At 42.4% G+C, this 21,521-nt stretch overlaps 2 protein-coding genes across 2 annotated transcripts in view; both read right to left on the bottom strand.

The window, feature by feature from the left end:
• Positions 1-1,254: 1,254 nt before the first annotated feature.
• baz1b (bromodomain adjacent to zinc finger domain, 1B) lies at positions 1,255-19,426 on the bottom strand. The gene is made up of 21 exons (XM_037677381.1): positions 18,747-19,426; positions 17,130-17,246; positions 16,287-16,431; positions 15,587-15,779; positions 15,303-15,424; positions 14,964-15,161; positions 14,708-14,878; positions 11,345-12,659; positions 11,067-11,228; positions 10,810-10,948; positions 10,381-10,550; positions 10,105-10,219; positions 9,902-10,000; positions 9,535-9,712; positions 8,653-8,838; positions 8,229-8,376; positions 6,905-7,055; positions 4,230-4,345; positions 3,560-3,699; positions 3,368-3,474; positions 1,255-2,733 (listed from the first exon to the last, which is right to left on the bottom strand). Exons 1-21 carry the CDS (start codon positions 18,863-18,865, stop codon positions 1,959-1,961), a joined length of 4,866 nt encoding a protein of 1,621 aa, XP_037533309.1. The 5' UTR covers positions 18,866-19,426; the 3' UTR covers positions 1,255-1,958.
• A 931-nt stretch (positions 19,427-20,357) lies between these two features.
• bcl7bb (BAF chromatin remodeling complex subunit BCL7B b) overlaps positions 20,358-21,521 on the bottom strand; it is a 4,198-nt gene continuing 3,034 nt past the window's right edge. The window contains exons 5-6 of the mRNA XM_037677392.1: positions 20,789-20,892; positions 20,358-20,657 (exon numbers count right to left, since the gene is read on the bottom strand). Coding sequence (XP_037533320.1) covers positions 20,586-20,657; positions 20,789-20,892 — 176 coding nt within the window. The 3' untranslated portion in view covers positions 20,358-20,585. The remainder of the gene's footprint in view (positions 20,658-20,788; positions 20,893-21,521) is intronic.

Genomic DNA, 21,521 nt, shown 5'->3' with positions numbered 1-21,521 from the left:
TGCATCATGAAGGACCCCACTCACCCAGCACACTTTTTGCCTCGCTCCCCTCAGGAAGGCGGTTGAGGAGCATTAAGTGTAGAACCACTAGACTGAGGAACAGCTTCTACCCTGAGGCTGTTAACCCTAACCAGGATAATCTCTGTAATGCCACTTTGTCATGCTGTAGATTTGCCTTTAAGCTGCGGCCTTCATACCCATCTGCTCACAACTCATGCTGCCGTTTAATACACCATATTATTTTACATTATTGGTGTAGATCTTAGATCCTTGTATACAGTTTATTTTAATAAATTATATTTTTGCAATTTTGGAAGCAAACAGTACACAATTTCATTCCACCTCATGTACGCGATACGAATGACAAAGAACCTTAATAAACTCGGCACAAAGAGTCAAGACTCACGAGGATCGTTTGGATAACTTTTATTAAAAAGAAGACATACGCCGATCACCAAGGCTAGCCCGTCTTTCCTCCCACGTTCATTATCTCTTCCAAAGATTTACAGATGGCAGTGATTTGTGTTGGTCTGATCCGACCCGCTCATCAGCTCTGTCCTCAGCCTTTACATGGGAAACCTCTGACCTGCCCAAACCCAACTTTAGACTATAAATATATATATATATATTTATAAAAGTAAGTGTAAAAGGATTTTGCAGTTTCCTCCAAGAAAAAAAAAGAAAGCATTTACAATTGGATAACTCAGGGCAGTCGCCTTTTGGCTTGTTCGCTGAAAACTTACTAGCCAAGTTTCAACAAAACACAATAAATTGGGTGAAAATAATTAGTGGCCGAACAGATTGAGGGAAAGTGTGGATGACAACAGCACTAAACAGTAAAGCACAGTACAGACAGAAGAGGGCAAACCAACCATTGCCTTATCAGTATACACAAATATATAAATATATACAAACACATAGCTGACAACTTCAGAAAAATAACGTCTCTAGATTAAGTTCAGGTTTTTTTTTTCTTTCCCCATTGAGTGTGTTTGCTACAAAAATGAGCGTATGCTGAAGTTTCTACTAAACATTTTCAGCAGACTCGGATGTTTTTAAGCTGCTCTGTTTGAAGAGGCAGGAGTAGAGCGCCTCCTGGTGACTACACCCAAACCCTCAGAGGACCCATGTTCACATCTTGAATTAACAGAGCAGCAAGATGTTGGTTTTCTGCAGCTGTACACACCAAAACAAGACAGATGTGCAGTTTTTTTTATACTGTGTATTGACTGGATGTGATTTGGGTTCACTAACAAGTTCTCATATACATTTTCAAATATGTGCAAAAATATATCAAATATTCAAAAAAAAAAAAAAAAAAAGCCCACATTCCACAGGAAAACAAAATCATACTGGTTTTAAATAGTTTACAAATGTCTGCACTTGTTTTAAAGGTGTGGTCCTGCAGCTGCTGCCTTGCTCAACTTTACAGGAGAGTCTTTTAACGTGGCGGGGCACTACAGAGAACAGGCTGACGGCTCTACGAGCCAAAAATGAGTTCAATTTAGTTTTAATGTTGTGATGTCTCGTCCCTGCAAGTGAACCTGGGCTGAGAGGACACCCCCCACTACAACTAGAAACCCTTCCAAGTTGATCTGGACTGAACTGAACTTGGACAGACTTACAGGCAGGGCAGAGGTAAACTCACAAAGGTCCATTTCAGCTTCCACCTGCGTGCGCTGAAGAGTTCACAGCTGTGAGGACTTTCACTCCACTGCAAAGCTCTCGTTGTTCTTGGCTGAACACCATGTGACAAACACTAAACGTATTACAAATATAAACCCGTTTTCTTCTGTTTTTCCTAAATGTGAGCATAAAATAATTAAACACAGAGTCCGTCTGAGGGTGGAGTCTCGCTGGCTTTGGGAGGAAGAGGAGAGGAGCTCGTTGATTGTGAGGAGTGGACAGGGTTGTTTGTTAAAGTAAAAACAGAGGAACAAAGAGCAGCAGCCTGGACTTCACGAGCGTTTCTGCCTCTTGGAATGTGGCTGCTGCTTGGACCGGTGCCCCTGCTGCCGAGTCCTCCGTGTGTCCTGCTCACCGTCGCTATCCTGCTCCCTGTAATCCTTCCGGGCGGAGGTGACAGTGGTCCTCTTACTTCTCCTCTTGTTGTCATCCTCATCTTCATCCTCCTCATCATCATCTTCCTCGCTTTCGCTCTCCTCGTTCTTCCGACGTCGACTGTTTCTGCTGCTCTTTCTGCTTAATTTGCCATTCTGCATCTTCTTCTTATTCTTCTTTGGCTCCTCCTCTTCTTCATCCTCCTCCTCCTCATCATCTTCCTCGCTTTCGCTCTCCTCGTTCTTCCGGCCCCGACTGTTTCTGCTGCTCTTTCTGCTCAATTTGCTATTCTGCATCTTCTTACTCTTCTTCTTTGGCTCCTCTTCTTTCTCCTCCTCTTCTTCATCGTTGTCGTCATCTTCCTCCTCCTCGGACGAAGGAGGTGCCGGGCAAACGCGCTTGCGAGGGCGTCGCCGAAGGTAGCTGAGGCCGGGCAGCAGCTTCTGGAGCAGCTCCACAAAGGTCTGCTCCGTTTTGACGGTGCAGGACAGCACGGTGCTGCCCTGCTGGTTGTACTCCTCTGAGTTGGAGAAAACCAGCTTCATGTCATCCACGAAGTCCTGGGCGTGGCGGTACGAGCCCTGGCTGAACTTGCCCATCATCGTTTGGAAATCCATGGGCTCGGAGATGATGTCCAGGTAGTCCTCTGCCTCATCCGGGGAAACCGGCTCCCTGAAAGGCAGCAGAGAACGCAACAAGTCCAACATTAGACCGACACTGAAACAATTACAAGTATTTATTTGCAATAGTGTGAAAGCTTATTAAGCATTCACACTATTGTGATCCTGTTTATATTTATTATTCCGTGTTCTTTAAACTGTTCCGTACATTTTTCAGCAGCTAATTTCAGCATGTTTTTAGCAAATGTACTTTGTGCTCATTTCTGCTTATTTAAACCAAATTCAGCAAATATGTTCTTTCTTCAGCTAATTTAGACTTGCTCTTCCATTTCAGCTACACTTCAGCATGTTTTTAGCCAATTTCAGCAATTTTTCAGCAAGTTCTTCAGCAATAAGCATTCACACTGCATTTTTGCAGGAAATGCAATTTCTCTAGTTATTAGAAGTGTGAAGTAGTCACAGAGAGATAAAACAAAAACTATGTACAAAATAGATGCACGTTTATCACAGGATCCTGCATCATAACTGAACACATCATCAGATGCACTCAGGATTTTCACTTTATTATCAGATACTAATTTCAGGCTCGGGAACATTTATTGACAAAATGCTTTAATTGTGTTCAAACTGGGCCCCGGTTGACTTGAAATCACTCTTAAGAAACGAGAGATTGTGTTTTTGCTCACCTGAAAGGCCAGCTGTAGCGGAATTTCATCAGTTTTTTGAGGACTTCTTCACATCTTTCCAACTCCAGCTTGTTTCTGCTCACTCCCGTCTGAGAACTCTGCCGCACCTGCAGAACCATGCCCGACAAGACGATCAAATATCTGTACAACCTCTACTGGGTTTCCTTTATATTTGTTAGCACAATATCTTACCAGTTCATCAATGTCTGCGAGACTGTTTGGGCATGCCCTCTGCTTGCTGCTCTGACTGCTGGAGGACGCCGGCTTCTTCGATTTACTTTTGGAGTTTTTCTGCCGAGATGACGACAGCTTATTCTTCTTTCTCGGCCTCACTGTAAACAAGAAATAAAGTCAGAAAAGATGTGAACATAAGCATTTGAACATGACAAATATGGTATGAAATCTGTTGCTTATTGATGCTATACACGTTGCTAAACCGGATTTGTCTATCTTAAAAGATAGACAAATCCGGTTCTGGTCCCGAGTGTCTCGAGGTAGAAATAAGAAAATTAAGCGGCTCATAAATGTATTAACATCCCCCTCTTTAGCTGCTGAGCTAAACTTCTTTATCGTTATTCCTGACGTGCAGGCCGGAGCTGACAGAGGGGGATCATCCTGCCACATACTTTAAGTGAAGCCAGAGTGAGACACCGAAAGCTTCAAAGTGAGCTTCACACCCGAGCTGTGCTCCGTGACAACACACAGACAATAGAGGCAGAACGAGGGATGAGCTTCCCCATCAGCATTCCTCTCATTCCTAAACATCAGCACCAAGTTAACCCACTGAATCCTACAGCAACCTGCTTTTTACACACTTTATAATATGAAATATGACGTCTGGAGGATAAAATGTTTTACTCACAGCTGTGCCCCATGGCTTTGTAGTCATTTTCTTCCTCGTCCTCTTCGTCTTCTTCAGAGCCTTCCTCTTCAGGCTCTTCCTCGCTCTCTTCTTCATCTGTGTCTTGGTTATAGTTTCTGCAATAAACAGGTTCAAAAGGTCACAGAAGCCAAATTGGTTTTAGTGACTCTGCTGTTTGTGTGCATGTTGTACTATGACCTCTTGACCTTTGCATAGACTGTTTATTCTACGAGAGAAACTAATTTAATAAAATTAACAAGAGTAACGCATACAGCACAATATACACCCACCGACAAATTATTATACAGCAATCGATGGCAGTGACCCAGACAAGCAAAGCCCTTGTATAACCTTTGACCTTGAAGCTGGGGTGATAAAAAGTGATAACACATATCAAATATTTTATCTGGAGCAGATCGGAAGTTATGGGCAGGACAAGCAAAGGGCTTGTTTCAACTTTGACCTTGATTTGTAACCTTGACCTTGGATCTGGGGCTATGAAACGTGTACACAACACGAGGCCTGTCGCGATAAACAATAAACCAATTAATCGCATGACGTGCACTCCGCCCATCTTTCGAACGACTGTACAAACATGTTCTCGCTGTATCTCGGTACAATGATAATAAAGTTTATTCTGATTCTGATAAATGAAAATCATCAACCTCATTTTCATTTATTGACTTTATCGTTTCTTTGTCGCTCTCTTTCTACTGAAGACACTGGATGACAAAAGGTTCAACTCCGGTGCTCTTCACTGACTCCTCCCTTTTTCTTTTCTCTTTAAAATCAGTTTTACTCGTCCAAAATTGCGTTTTTGGTTTGTTAAAAGCAGCTAAGCTGAGAAGCTAAGCTACGAGCTAAGCTAACAGGCCGACCTCAGAAAAAAACCCTTAGTCTTGGTGAAGCTCCAAAATTCACAGTTGAAACCCGTGCCGTCGTCTAAAAAGTTGTTTGTCTCTGCAAAAAGAAGCTGAGAACTTGTTTACTGATTTTTAAGAATCAAAGAGAGACAGCCCATGTCATGTCAAGGGGCCTCCCTCCCATTTTTCTTAAGGAGACGTGCTGCTCAACTATCCATCCTTCGGTTCAAACAGTCTTAGACTACCATCCAGTGGTCAAAAAAGGTACTACCCTCAAAATAAATTAGATATTTCTTCTTAAATTTGACAATAATTACTAATTATTGTCAAATTTCAAACAATATTATCATTTATCGCAATAATTTCGGAGACAATTAATCGCCCAGTAAAATTTGTTATCGTGACAGGCCTACACGACACTGCATGGTTATGTGTGTATGAAGTTTTATTCAGTTATCTTGAGCGAATCAGATGTTATGGGTGGGTCAAGAGAAAGTTAGTGGACGTACACAGACTTTAATACTTTCACCTCTTGACAGGTGAATAAAAAAATACAGACATTTCATGGAGTTGTTTCACTGACTACAATCGTTTTACAAAAGTATTTAGCTCAGCTGTAACAATATGCTTAGAAGTGTGAAGTTTCTCATCAAGTGTTCATATTGATAAGTAGTCGACCCTCGCTATATTGTGGTTCATTATTTGCTGCTTCACTGCACTGCGGGTTTTTTAAGCCCGTTTTTTATATTGTGTGTACTGTACATGCTGTGCAGTACTCTACAGTAGTCCCTCGCTACTTCGTGGCTCGACGTTCGTGAACTTGCTCTTTCACAGTTTTTTAAAGATTGTACACGACACACAACTTTAATATTACTCACGTGATTGGGACGGTACGGAATAAAAAGCTAACAAAAAAAAACTTTGGACAGGCGCCGCCATTTTGTAGTTTTCTTTCAATAAGCCTACACTGCAACGCCAGTCAAAAGAACTACACTACCCAGATGTCAACAGTGCTTCTGTTCGCTGCTTTCTGCTGAAATGGAGGGAAGGTTTTGCAACACAAAGTCAGAGTAACGATTTGTTAAGTTCACAGAACTGGCAGTAAAGTTGCAAATAATCCTGAAGCTCAATTATCCACGTGTACATGAACCTGGACGGGGCGGTGGGCTTCATGCTGCAGGGTAGGTCTGCAGAACCGGAACCAAGCTGTTGGTCTGCAGAGCTGGTGAGTAAAATTTTGCAGTACTGTATAGTACATATACGTATGTTGTTACAATGACATAGGTTTAAGAGTTTAGAACATTTCAAGAAAGTGGAAAGGGTTTATAAAACCTTAAAATATATAAATACTAAAATAAATATCCCTACTTCATGGTTTTTCACCATCGCGATGGTGTGTGGAACGTAACCCCGCGCGATTATCAAGGGACTACATTCATCTCATCACCAATGTGTTTGAGTGTATGAAGTGTTTATAAGAGTAAATGTTAATAAGAGTGTGGGAAGTATTTATAAAGCCTTAAAACTATATAAATAATAAATATAATGCCATTACTTCACGGTTTTACATGTACCGTGGGGTCTCTGGAACGTAAACCCTGCGATAGGTGAGGAATCATTGTGAACCTATTATTTTATTTTTGTACATTACTCACTTGTGACCCCCGCCATCAAACAGCAGCCCTAAAAGGCATTGTAACATGTCAGATGTACTACTACTTCACAGTACTTAAGGAATATGTTTCTCACTCTTCTTCATTACAGTATTGTCTGAAGCTCACACACAGCCGACCTCGGATGAAGGGAGGTTACCTTGAGCGAGAGCCTCTCCGGGCCACGGTGGGCTGGCAGGCCAGGCACAGCCACTCCCCATCAGGGATGCGGTACAGAGCCGGTCGCAGGCAGAACAAATGGAAGGCCTTGTTGCACTCATCACAGAGGATCAGCTTCTCGTCGTCGTCACCTTCATCAGAAAGAAATCTCTGAATTTCAAGGCTCAGTGAAAAGTTATTCTTGGTCTTCAGTCCATGAAAAGGTTAAAATCTACAGTTGCAGTTCCTGGTCTCTCCTCATCACTAGGTTCACCTGTTGGCTTTCGGGTCAGCTGACTCTGAACGTAGACCTGCCTGACATAACTAGCCTTTTCTGCTCTGAGCTTGTGGCTGCTACTGCCTCCCTGTCTGGATCTGGTCCTAGTCTCCATCAGCCTCAGCAAAGACGGTTTCTGCCTGAGCTCTGGATAAGGAGCAAAGAGTGGCACAGCAGGAGAAGCACTGACTCAAGGCTCCCACATACTCGGGCGTACTGTGCGCACTACATGAGCCGCGCGGACACCGCGCACATCGTCCGCAGACGGTTGAGACTTCATACTCGAGCGTACGTCCTGATGGGCTGCAGCCAGCTCTGCAGGCAAGGGGTTTACCTTTGGGACAAACTGAGGTCGCTGATTGATCATTTGCTTACAAGCCTACTGGATTGATTGACAGGTCGCAAAAACAAACAAACAAAAAAAAAAAAAACACACGACAGCTACCGGCGGCCCTGGGTAGAGGCAGCTGGCAGCCCAGGAGCAATGGTGTTCTGTGTTTATATGTTGTTAATAACAAGTTCTAATAAAAAATAAAGAAAAATAAACAACAGGGAGCGCTGGTCCTGCAGCCCACACATCAGACCGGCCCACCAGGAAATCTCCAGACCCTCCCACAGCCATGCTGGACCTGATTGTAATTCCATCGTGACAAATTCTTTCATTTCTCACAATTTCAGTCATGGCGACAACGGACGAGGAGGAAGAGATCGCTGCCTCTCGGCAAAAAACAAAAGAAAAGGCCATTAAACCAGATCAGGGATGAAGAGGGGGAATTTAATACATTGGTGTCACATACAAAACAGTCCGTCGCCGGGCAGTTTATAGTGTGACACAGAGCATGTGGTCGTAAAAATTTATCTTTGTGTGGACATGGCTTGCGGACGTCCACTTTGAGTCCGCGTCGAGTCTAATCCGGTACGCGCGGACCTCTGCAGAGTGAAGTACGCCCGAGTGTGTGGGAGCCTTCAGTGAGACATCAACCGTCTACGATTTGTGACAATCAAACTTTTGATCACATCCACACAAAATTAAAGGAACAATTTTTACCTTTTCTGCGACAAACTTTGCAGCGAGCATTCTCAGCAGACATGTCCCACTTAATGCAAGCGTCCAACATCCCCAGCAATACGTGCATGCGAGAAAACGTTTGAGCCTCCCTGATGGCCGCCTTCCACTTCTCCACTGCTGTGGCTACCTAATCAAACAAAGGTAAACAATGCACACGTTTTATGACAATTCATGCGGCTGACTTCCACTAACTAACACACATATCAGTTCAGTTCATTTCTACAGCACCAAGTCACAACAGAAGTCGTCTCAGGACACTGAACAGAAACACTCATATATAAAAACAATAATTTAACATTATTTATCTGAGGAGCAGACTGCTCTGAGTTTAACTCCATCACAGAGCTTAACTTCTTATTTTGACCAACATGACTCTGTTTGAAAACGGTGTCTCTGATCTTACTCTGGCCTCCTCTGCGAGTCTTTTTTCCTCATCCACCTCTTCAGTCTTGCTGCTTTCTTCTGCTGCCTGCTTCTTCTTCTTTTTCTGCTTCGGGGCCATGAAGCCCTGCAGGAACTTTTTGACTACGCAGGCCTGAAGAGTGATGATGCACTCGCCAAATTCTTTCAAGTTATCCATCTCTTTCAACTGCAAGCAAAACATTACAAATATAAAAACACAGCAACACGTTTCTGAACATTTAATATTACATCATTTCCTAACCACCATGTACAGATTAATTACTAATTATTACAGATTATTAGTTTTATGAATACAGTAGTCCCTCGTTTATCGCGGGGTATTCGTACCTGAAAGTGAAAAACCGCGAAGTACGAACAGTAGTACAAGTAGTAAGTAGTTAATTTTAGTATTTATTTATATAAGGCATTTTAAACCCTTCCCACACTTTTGCAATATTCTAAACCATGTTTCCAAACTCTAAACGCCCTAAAGGAGCACAGAATGTCATGATTTCAGCTCCCTGCCCATGGCTGCACTCTTGGCCACGCCCACTTCTCCGCTCTGCACAGAGATCAGATGCAGCAGGAAGCTTCTCCCACAGCTGTGGGCTGCACACAGGTGCTAAATCATTTAAAATAATGTGTTTTAAATAAAAATTTCATGCCGATCGTGTGGCTCATCCATCAATCAGCCCATTGTGTGCCATGTCCAATCTTATTTTGAAAAACCGCGATAGAGCGAGTCCACAAAAAACAAACCACGAAGTAGCGAGGGACTACTGTACTCAAAATTGCTCTCCAACAGTTGTCATGGCATTGGTCTGATAGGGATCATGTTTCTGTACATTATTCTTATTTAAGCACTTCATGCAGTTAGACTGACCTGATCTTCAATGTCTGTGTCATCATCCAAGTAGCCCAATCCTCCCTTCTGGAGTCTGGAGGCCACTTCCTGGATATCACTGCGCAAATATTTGATCAGCTCTTCGTAGCCATCACACGTCCTGAGACCCACTTTGCCCTTACGGGTCAAATTGATGGAGTGCTGGATGTCCTGATACCTGAAACAGAAAAGAATCCAGCTTCATTCAACACTACTGTTAGCTTAGAAATTGCTTGAAAATACAGAAAAAGCAAGTCTTGGTGTTTGTAACATTACTTTAACACAACTGTATACACTAACAAATACATCAAGCTGCATTGTTTTATGCGTTTAGTATTCAGTTATCTCAGACTTTGAAAGCACTTACCTGCTTTGGATCTTGGCCTTCAGCTCACTCTCTCTGACCCCCTGAGGATGAAGACTGTCCACCAGCTCTTCCAGTTCAGCTAGATTGTCCACGATGAACCTGGATTTAAAGCAGGAAAGTTGGAATGCAAACAGGATAAAATTAAAATAAGAATGGATCAAAAAGGTGGGGGAAAAAGTGAAATATAGGAGTGAAGTTCTTACCAAAGGTTCTGTCCTTGTTTGGGGATGGTAGTTTCAATACAGACGTCTGGTGCTGCCTCCTGCTGGGCTCCTTCACTTGCAGCACCGTCCACACTTCCATCATCCCTCTCAGTTTCTGTAACACAAACAATCCACCAAAAAGACAACAACATGTGTTTATCACTAAAACATCGTTCAGAAGACTCATTGAAAAGCATTTCAGTCAGAACATCTGAAATTCAGTATTTGGACAAGGAGCTAAAAAGTTATTTCTATATTTTTTTAAATACACTGTACCTTGTGAATCAAGGGCAGCAGCTGCTTCAGCGTCTTCCTCGTCCTCGTCCATCTCAGGCTCAGCTGGTTTCTCCTCAGGCGGAGGAGGAGTGAAGCTGTAGTCGATGCTTTCATGCACCCAGCCTTTCTCGATGTATAAACCAGGTACCACGTCTGAGAACAGCCAGTATCTTCACAAAAAACACCACATAACCAGTTAGTTGTTAACACACAACAAAACACGTTGCGTGTCCACTTTGGTCTTGGTCCCACTCGTGCCAGCTGTTAGCTTAGGCAGTGCAGTCGGTATTAAACTTTACTTTGCGTTTATTCCCGATTTGATTAACGGAAAAGCTGCTCAGGTCTGTGCTGTCAGAAACTGCAGATGTTTACTCTGTTTGCATCATTTAAATCATCTGTTTGTTGTAAACACGAGTGTTCAACACCAACCTGTTATGGTTTCTGTCTGTACCGAGCGGAGTCCGACGCATCACAAGTTTGGCTTTAGCTATTCCGTCCTGGAAGGCCTTCTCTGAAGCAGCTTTCTGTTTACGCATCCGCTCCTCCTCTGCCTCCTTCTCCATGCGCTCTGTAAAGGTAACAGTAACCGTTATTCATAGGGTTTGCTAAGACACAGCATCTTAAGTGAAACACCTGAGGTTGAACCATTACTTAAAGACCGAACGTGGACAAACACTGATGCCAACCTTTGTTTTGTCTGTCCTGCTCCTCCCTCTCCTTCTTGGCCTGCATAGACATCAGCCTCCGGCTCTTCACTGAGCTGATCATGTCCTCAGGCTCTGCCTCCGGCTCATCCTTTACTTCTTTTTTGCTCTCCTTCTTAACACTCCCCTCTTTTTTCTTTTCACCTTTGATATCATAAAAAAAGGAAATTAGTTCAACAAGGATCTGGTGAATATTTGATCACGTACATTTTAAATGGTTGTACTTAAAGTGTTGCTGAAACTCCAATGAGCCCGTCTACCTTTGCTCTCCATCTCCTTCCGCATCTTCTTCTCAGCCTTCTTGCGGTCATTGGCCTCTTTCAGCATCGCAATACGCTCCCTCCACAGCTCCGCAGAGCGTTGCTGTGTTGCTTCGAAGTGGTCGACCACTGAGTAAGTCATGAGGATGCGGTGGCACAGAGCCACCAACAAGTCGACCTTCTCCTCGGGGCTCAGCTCAAACACCTCGATGGTCTCGAGCTTCTCTAGGAACTCATTACTCATCATGTCATCGAAGTCCCCCATGGCGCCAGTGTCCTCTGAACCCTGACCGCTCTCTTCGTGAGCGTCGCACGGCCTCAGGCACAACCGTGTAAGCTCTGACGCAGAATGCATGGTGAGAGGAATCTCAGATAAGGACATGTCCAGCTCGCTGTAGCCTTCAGCCAGCTCATCCTGCAGCAGCGTCTGGAGCAGCACCACCAACACACGGTTCAGGTAGAGGAAGCCAGACCGCTCTCTTGCCAGCGCTTCCATCAGAGCCACTGCAGTGATTGGATATTGATCATTTGGCATTAGCAGGCCCGCATAGCAATTAAGGAACTCAGCAACCATTGCTACACTACCAAACAGGGTGTTGGGCAACCCTTCGGGCATGTCTACAAGCTTAAACGTCGGCAGGGCCTTGCCATCTTTGATCTCCTGGTCTTCGTATCTACGGGATTGTTCGCGACGGACCAGCATCTCCTTCTCTCGTCTCTCCTTGGCCTTTTCTCTTAGTTTCTTTTTGTGTTCTGCACGCCTCCTTTTTATCTCCTGCTCCTTTTCTTCCTCACTCAAGGCCGCCCAGCGTCTTTTCTGCTCCAGCAGCTCCCAGCGCTTCTGTACGAGCTCCTGCAGCTCCTCTGGCAGACGGCCACGATCGTCTAGGGATAAGGTCTTTGCAGCTTTAGATATGAGGGAGGAAAGGGCGTTCTTTTTGTCCTCCTTGCCTTTGTTCTCCTTGTAATAACGCAGGAGATGGAGTGCCATGGGGTGCAGTGGTTTGCCAAGTTTAGGTGTACCCACAACACCACTACGAGCTCTCTTTTTAGGACTTCCAGCAGGTGTGCCTTTAGCCAGATGCAACAGTGTCATCTGCTTCATCCTTGGTGTTTTTGCACCAGTTGGGTCATCTTTCTTGGAGAACTTCAGCCCATTGAGCTTCTTATCACTACTCTTTCCACTTTTCTTTCCTTCTTTTTTGTCTCCTGGCTTCTTGGCAGATTTTGGAGTAGAGGGAGCTGAGCTTTTCCCTTCTTTCTTAGGACTTCCAGAGTTCTTCATCTTGAGTGGAGAACAGATAATTTTTATTTTCTGGGGAACAACAACAAAAAAAAAGGTACAAAAACTCATTAGGATAACTTTCGACAATACAGGGTAATAATTTACTCAAGCACATCCAGTTGGCATCAGATTCATTTAACTGTAAATGTGTGAAAAGAAAGTTTCCGTATTTTTCGCCCTGTAAGTCACGTTTTTTGTTGTTGCATAATTTACATGCCCTGTGACTTCTACGCCGAAAAGATGTTTTTATGTTTTATTCCCATATTTATAAACCAATTTTTGGCTGCGATATGACCGTTTTCATTCATTCTAACTGAAGAAATGGAACATTGCCATTTTCAGCCACTAGATGGAACCAGAGTAGTATGGCATGCCGTTGTGTCATGTAATAGGTAAAAGTGGCTATTAATGACAATCGGCTTGCCATGGCCTGCCACCTTCGTCCAGCTTGCTTGGAGCAAACAAAAAATTAGGGCTGGACAATAATTCAATTTATGTCACTCTATAATTTTATTCAATAACGGTGATATGAGTTTTAAGCACATTTGTGATATTTCAATATGATTACCGCGTTTCTCTGACGCATTTCTCTTTCTGTTCAGGTTGAAGTGGCTGCTTGTTTCAACCCAAACAGAAAAAGGTGCGACACAACTACGTAAGTGCGTGGTGACGTAAATGTTATGCAGAGCTCGAGTCCAGAAGGAGATAGCGGTAGCAGGCTAGGTTAGTTTCCAACGCGCGTTAAGTTTTCACTTCAAAATGATGCCCATGATCATCAGAATGTGACTGAACAAGCTTTCACAGGCGAAGAGAAAGCAGATGACGTAACTGATGAGAGGAAAGAATAATTCAGCGGTGTAGAAGTGGTTCGGCTTTCTAAGATCCAATATACTGCAGGTTTCAGTCAGTGTGCTGCAAAATATGGAGAGTCGTTCCAACTAACGGTGGGAACATCTAACTTGTTTCATCTGAAGAGTTTCCACTCGATAGAATATGCTGAGAGTCACAAGATGAAGCACAATAAAGTTTGAGCCAACGTGTCCCTGAAACACCCCCAGCTGCATCAAAAGAGAAACATGGGTTAGGGTTATGTTGTTGTTTAAAGTTAAAACTATTAATATTGACAAAGTTAAGAGTTTTATGTTTATTTGACGGTGATTTCAAATTTCTTTGAAAGCTAAATACAAATAAAAGGTGAACATTAATTTATTTGTACAGTTTTTCTGAGGCTTTTATATTTTTATATCGATATCGAATTATATCGTTATCGACCGAAATTAAGAAATATATCGTGATAAAAGTTTTGGCCATTTCGTCCAGCCCTACATCAAATTAGTTTCATTTCACTGCGCCGCCCCAGCAAAATGCAATTAATTTGACTATTGAAGTGCATTTATTAATTAAAAGTTCAACTGAGACGAACCTTTGCTATAAAGTCGAGCAAACAAATAATCGTTTTAGGTGATCAGTTTGTTAAATTTCTAAGAAATGTGCAGCGTTCCTCCTTCCTGACTTCCTTCCTCTGTGCGCTCCCGGAGCACCGAGGCAGCAGATATTTTTGAAATGCAGCTGATTTGACCATTAAAGTCCTTTTATTAAGTAAAAGTTCAACTGAGACACACCTTTACTATAAAGTCGAGCAAACAAATAACTGTTTGATGTGGTTATCTTGTTAAATTTGCACAGCGACTCGTCCCGTGCACGTGCTTACTTCCGCGTATCGGCTTTTGAAATGCAACTGATTTGACCGTCAAAGTGCATTTAATAAGGAAAAGTTAGATTGAGACATTTTGACTATAATTTCAAGCAAACAATTGTTTTTAAGTGTTAATCTTGTTAAAGTCTTCTTGTGCACGCCCCCGCGGCCACCATTTGGCAGCCAATAGATTTTTGGCACAACACCAGCCCACATTTCCAGGTTGTCAGTGGTATTGCGTAATAGATGCGACTTATACGGCGAAGCGACGTATTTATGGATCCTTCCACTTTATTAGACATGTTTGGACTGATGCGACTTTTAGGGCGGTGCGACGTTTACGGCGGAAAATACGGTAATGATCTGAAAACCAGCCACTAACCTGCATGTGACTCCAAAGCGTGGGACTAAGAGGCACACTTAGAGACTCTTTCTTTTTTCCCTTCTCGTTTGCAGAATCCTCTCCAGGAGTGTCACCCGTCTTAATCTTCTTTCTAGGTTTACCGTCAGATGTCATGCTCTTACGCTTTTTGGAGGGATTTTCTGCCAAAAACTTCAGACATAAAAAAATAAAGTGAGCAAAGACCAAAAAACAAATCCAACAGATATGAAAATATAAACATGAAGACTTAATTAACCTTGTGAGGATCAAGTAGGAAGTCACTGAACTTGCTGGGCAGATTATATTTTTTAACAAGCTCATCCTCAACTACCCAGGGAGCACTCTCTCCTTTGCCCAGCCTCAGGGCGTAGTGCCTGATGAAGTAGCGCATGATCTCTTTGGTTGGAGGGCGCTCGGTTCTGTAAAGACTGTCTGATGGAACGTTGCTGATCACCTGCAATAAAATTCATTTTCAGAAGCAGACACGTATAAACATTAAATGTTTGAGTAAATCTGAGATATCACATACGGCACAAAAAGCAACAGTGTGGCACAAACGGCGTGTGTGTTTGTTGATAGCTGGTAACGAACAAACCTTATCCTCGTCGATGAGCTTCACGTCGTACTTAAGAGGAAGGAATTTGGGCATTACCCATTTCTTCTTCTCTTCCTTTGTGGCAGTGGTGACTTTCCTGGGAGAACGTCGTGCCCTGTCACCTACAGCAACACAGCAAACAGAACGAAACATTAAAGAGTCGGACGTGTACAACGCAAGGTCAAGAAAAAGCCTGTTAGCCCGCCTTGTTTACTTAAACAGTCTGATCCATGAAGCAAGACGGCTGCTGTAAAAAGATCCATTCTGCACCGACGGGTACTCACTGAGACTCTCCCTTCTGTTCTCCTCCTCGCGAGGTGGGGGCTCCTTCCTCTGGTTCTCCTGGCTGGTGTTCTCCTTGTCGCTGGAGGGGGAGTCACAAGCACCTTCAAGCTTCTTCTCACCCGATTCACCCTCGGGGTTTTCTAAAGGATGAATCTTCACCACCTTCACCCGTAAACTTTGGTCCTTTCCCACCTTAAGGAAACAATAATCAATTATATTAAAAAAAAAGAGACTTTAATGTTGAAAGACACCAAACAAACATCTTTCAATCAAATTATTTTCACTACAGAAGAATGCAATCAGTTATGTCTTGAAGATTTTTAATCCACAAAAGTTAAAAAAAATAAATATATTTTTAAAGGAACGCCAGGCTTTCTTTTAGGCCTACTAACAAAATGTGATGAATAACAAATTGTTGTACATGCTGTGTTAACCCAGGTGAACTTAATGACTTCAGTAGAAACTGCACAATCAGTAAACGTAAAAGGCTTACTGACAGTACAACTTTAATGCAAGAAAACAATCGTTTTCATTAAATCTTTTAATAAAATTAAGAAATCGAGATACATTCTTTGTAAATAGCTTTAAGGAAATATGAACATTGGTAAGAGATATCACAAGGAGTGAAACATACAGTAGGAATAATTACAGTTGGGTTACATAAAAGATTTTTTTTTAAGTTTCAGAAGTCACACTTACCAGGAAGTCGCACTCTTCACCCACAGCATACTTGGTGAGGACTTCCATCCAGGCCATTTCAACCAGTTTGTCTAAAGATACGGTGTTGTGGTGAACCATCTCAAGGACTGGCTTCTCAAACCACAGAGGATACTCCTCCTGAAGCCTGCATACAAAACATAATCACCGTTGTGCTCTCAAGAAAAGCAGTTGATGGTATTGTTGTCAAGAAAAGTTTTAAATTGCAGCACAAACACTTTTAAGCGCAGCAGCACGGAGCTAGTGCTGTGAAACTAGAACGAGACGATCCTGACATTGACCAGTTGGAGGAGCTAAAAACCTTGGCTGATATATTTAGAGTCAGAGCTTAAGTACAGCTTATGCTCCCGAGTGACGAGCTTTGGGCAGCTGAGCAGTGCTCCGTCATGATCGGGAAAACTGCCATCAAGATGCTGCAGATTCAGGAAGGACTCCATCATATTTCTCTAAAAGGACAATCAAAACCGTGTACCCAGTCGCAAGAACGCAGTAAATCACGTGCCCTTCACTGGCAGGCTTGTTCCCCCCTCCACACTATTAAACTTCTGTTAGGGAAGCCAGTCTGCACAGTCTAACGAAACGACAAGCAGCCGTTTATAAACTTGTTAATAAGAATTTTACTGGACACGTGAAGTCAATTTATTTGTAAAACACTTTTAAAAACAGCAAGTTGTAACCAAAGTGTTGAACCTTCAATAGAATAGAGAGATAACAATAAAACAAATAAAAAAAACATGAAGTAAACCAAAAGACAAGTCATCATCTACAGCACCTCAAACCAGTAAAGTACTGCAATCAACAGAAACTAGACTGACGTGCACTTACAGCTCTGTGACTTCTTGTTCCTCGTCCCAGGCTTCCTTGTGAGTAAGCTGGAGACTTCCGGTGCTCTTGCATATCCAGACGCGTTCATTATACATCTGCAAACGTGCCTCATACTCTCTGCACACATTTTGTCAAGGAATATACAACACTCAAGACATAACAGCCCCCATGTTTAGCAACTTTGTTTTTTTAATTCAAGAGTAAGATGTCAATGCAATCATGCAGAAATTCTCACACAGGGGGAAATAAAGTGTGAAAAAAGAAAAACAGATTTAATTTTTAATGGTTTTGCGTTGAACTGCCATCAAGGCAGCACGGTGGTGCAGTTGGTAGAGCTGCCGCCTCGCAGCAAAGCAGGTCGTCCAAGTTCAAATCCCAGCCAGGGGCCTTTCTGGGTGGAGTTTGCATGTTCTTTCTGTGCATATGTGGATTTTCTCTGGGTACTCCGGTTTCCTCCAGCAGACCAAAAACATGCATGTTAGTCTGATTGGCAACTCTAAACCATCTCGTTTGTCTCTATGTGTCCCTGTGATGGACTTGAGACCTGTCCAGGGTGTACCCCGCCTCTCCACAGTGATGGCTGGACATGGGCACCAGTGACTCCCTGTGCCCCATAAAGGAACAAGCGGGTAAAGTAAAGATAATGGCTGGCTAATGGCTATCAATGAATAAAATCAAATTCCATGTGGACATAAACTAGACATGAAGGTAAAAAGATGGGAGAATTACTGCAGTGACTGAGTGCCCAGGACTCTGTCTGTACAGAACACCAGCCATTTATTAGAAAAGTAGGCTCTTTAAATGGTTTAGTCTTTATAAAAAGCTATGAAAGATGTTTTTAGATTATGAAATACAACAACAAGATCCACATTTTAGTCCAGAGCAGATAGTGTACTAGTTAGGAAACAAGAGCTTCCAGTTCAGCCAGTGTTTTCTAAAGTGAAACTAAATAAAAATAACAATGCATGTATAACATTAAAGACACACGTCAACAGTTCAGTGAATATCTCAGGCATGTCACTGCAGAAACACATTTAGCCATAACATCAAACTCGTGCTATAACCTTTCTCACAGTTACGTATTTCTGCTGCTCGTTTTCACATAAACATCCTATAAACACATGGTAAACACAGGCCGCGTTACGCTTCAGCACTGCTAAGATGCGACGAAGTGCTAACAGACGAGCTAACTCCAGTCAGCGAAGCAACTGCTTTGGTCTGTCGGAGGCAGAGCCATTGTGACATAACGTTAGCATGGCTGCTAGTTAGCCACGTTAGCAATGGTGGAGCCGTAAAATGTGAAAGTGAAAAGCACTCACCCCCTAGTTTTAGAGCCACATTTATAGTGATGTGCAATTTAAACGGTTACATTTTGTAGCTAACTTCCGTTTAAACTGATTCACGAGCTAACTAACAGCTACAACGTAGCTGGCTAGCTGCGTTAGCTTGTCCGCTAATTCATGCGGTTAAACCTAGGCAGAAAAGCAGTGAATCAGCCATCTTTACTGTCCTCTATCATCAGTGGTGACGTTCAGTTCGAGCTGAACAGCCAAGTTAAAAACAGACTCAACGTTCAGGCTGCTCGGGCTCGTTTCCCCTCTGCTCGCTGAAGGATACTCTTTGTTCGTGAAGGCCTCCTTGGTGTGCTCGATGATGTAGACCTCCTCTCCCGGGCCTGGTGGCTCGGCTAACGGCTTAGCCAGTGGATACGGTTTCCGGCCCAAAAGCGGTGCCATGGCAAAAACGTAAAGGCGGCAGGAGTGCCTCAGGTGGAATTAGACTTTCTATCGAACAACTAGAGCGATTTTTAGACAGTGGTGTCGTCTTAGCATGTATTCATGCGCCCGTAATCTCTATCGAGCGATAGCAGGTTCCACGTTACCGCCGGCAGGCCCGGTGTTCAGCTAGCGATGCAAAACAATAACAGCTCCTCACAGTCGGCCTCATCACACCGCTCTCCGTTCCTCCAGCAGCGGTGTCATGTCGCTTTCACGTAGCGTCTCGAGACGTAAGCGAAGTGGTCCACCGAAACAGCTGGTTAAACTTTCAGCTCCTTCAGGTGCAAAAATGGGAGCGCACCCAAACCGAAATCAAACTCGCGGCAACGTTCAGCGGCAGGTCTGTGTCGCGATCACGTAGTACCGTAAATAGCTACAAACTAGACTTGATCTCGTTCAAACTATTGCCACGGATGCAGTCGAAGTTCCGTGTTACAAGAAAGTAACCTAGATCATACAAGAGGTTAATTCCCTATCGAAATGGCGGGAGATTTTAGTCCACCGGCAAAAGACTGCACAACCCTTAATGCTGTTACCCCGGCAGCAAGAGGCGCCTTAATTAAGCCCCGCCTCCTCTCAACGTTCATTGGTCGACTAAGAGCAACGCCCTAATCTAATCGGTCCGGTCGTGTCCCATTGGCTGATGCGGCCTGTCCGTCATCCCTCTTTGGTAAGACTTCACAAAACACGCTTGCGTCAAACAAGTTATGAGCTTTTAGGTGATGATAAACTAATATGGAAATTTAAACTCAAAACCACAATGATCTCTTTTTATTATGTAATTATGAATGTTTTAAAGTGTGCAATGGAGAAATAATTCACCAGTAATTATCAAATTCATTTCCAATCACTTTGTCTGGGGTTCCATTTTGAACCTGCCTGTTAAACACAATAGGTTAAATATCCTGATGCATGCTCAATAATCCAGGTAGAAAAATCTAAAAAAAAGTTAAATCTGGGCCTAATACAGCACCTCAGACTGAGGAAGTCTTTCGGGTGAAAGACGAAATGTTTCTACATTCTTTTGTTCTTTTGCTTTGTTTGGTTTTTAAATGTCCAGAGGACCAGATTTAACTTTTTTAGACAATAGGCTAAACTGCATTCCCTTCATAAATACAAATTACAAAAAAAAAAAAACATTTATTATTTACAAACTTTAAATAATAAAGAAAAGCCTTTTTTTTTTTTTTTTTTTACAAATAAATTTTAATATCAAGTAATACAAGCCAAATAATTTGTTCCAGCAAGCCAGTAATACATAATGGTACATTTACAAATCAACCTACAAAAAGCTATGCATTATACACCCTTTGTAAAATTGGCAGAAAAGCTAAACAACAACAACAACAACAAAAAAAACAGAAACATGCAAATTCTATCTGCATAAAGCAGAAATTTAAAAAATGGCAGAAATCTAAACATTGTGTGTAGAAATGCACAATATGGCTTGGTACATACAAGATTTGAAATAAATCTCTATTCTGTTAAAAATATCACTTGATCAGCAAGACTTCAAAGACTGAAAGTAAAACAAACAACAACAAAAAATCAGTTAGGACATTTTATCCATTAGTTGAAATGTTTTAAGTAATGTTTGTGTAAATATAAAATGTTAACTAATCTTACAATAATCCAGAACTGGTAACTTGTGCATTTTGACAGAACAGTTATAAATAAACTATCTCAGAGTGGCATTTTCCCCTGAACAAATCCTCTTTAAAGGAGGCGCTCCCGATTCTTCTAGCTCTTCCTGTTGAAGAAAGGAGAACCACATCCACTTATTCAGTGCTTATTCACTTTAATTTAAAACAAGTAAACAGATATTAGTCATGTAAAATGTTCATTCAGGGACTTGTTTTTAAATTATTTAGTTAAAGAAACCTTTGTGCCTGAGGCGCTGCGTCTGACAGCTCCTGATGTAAGAGGATCCTCCTTGATGAGCGTAGGCGGCTCATCAGCTCCATCCCGTCCTGCATGAACTGGTTCTGCACGAAGAGTAAAATGTGGAATTATATTATTATTTAATGTAAATCTGGCAAAAAATATCTATACTAATCATAAAAATATTTTTATTATTATTATTTTCGTGTGCTCAGAAAAATGAGACCATTCAATTTTTTTTAAAAACTTTTTCTGGCTGCCTTTGAACCCAAAAGGAGAAATTTCTGTTTTTTAAAAAAAATCAGATAATTTTAAATCTTTGCTTCTTGTGAATCTGCGTGGACTGGAGAAACGGATTTCTTTCACAAACAATGAGTCTGCAGCTTGTTTTGCAAACGGTCACCGTCAGATGGTGTTCAGTAGAAACACAAACAAATATCAATCTGGCTTTAAAGCTTACTTTCTGTTTGTTTTGATTTATTCAGATCCTGTCACCATAAAACTTTGTGTGATGAAACATTTAATGATGAAGAGTACTAAAATGAATGATACTAAAGAAAATAATGATGCACGGCCTTTCTCTGTATTTAAATAGCGTCGTTGTGTTTGTTGTCGCCACCTAGTGGTATGGCAAGAAAACTGCAATGTTCTGATTAATAGATTGTCTATGTCCATGGTCGCAGTCCCCTAAGGGGCCACCAGGGGGCGCTAGGAGGGCCACAGAAAGCTGGAG

The sequence above is a fragment of the Nematolebias whitei genome, chromosome 6 (genome assembly GCF_014905685.2).
Source record: "Nematolebias whitei isolate Nwh7 chromosome 6, NemWhi1, whole genome shotgun sequence".
NCBI lineage: Eukaryota > Metazoa > Chordata > Actinopteri > Cyprinodontiformes > Rivulidae > Nematolebias > Nematolebias whitei.
The sequence above is the reverse complement of the archived record's forward strand: the minus strand, read 5'-3'. Positions and strand labels throughout refer to the sequence as shown.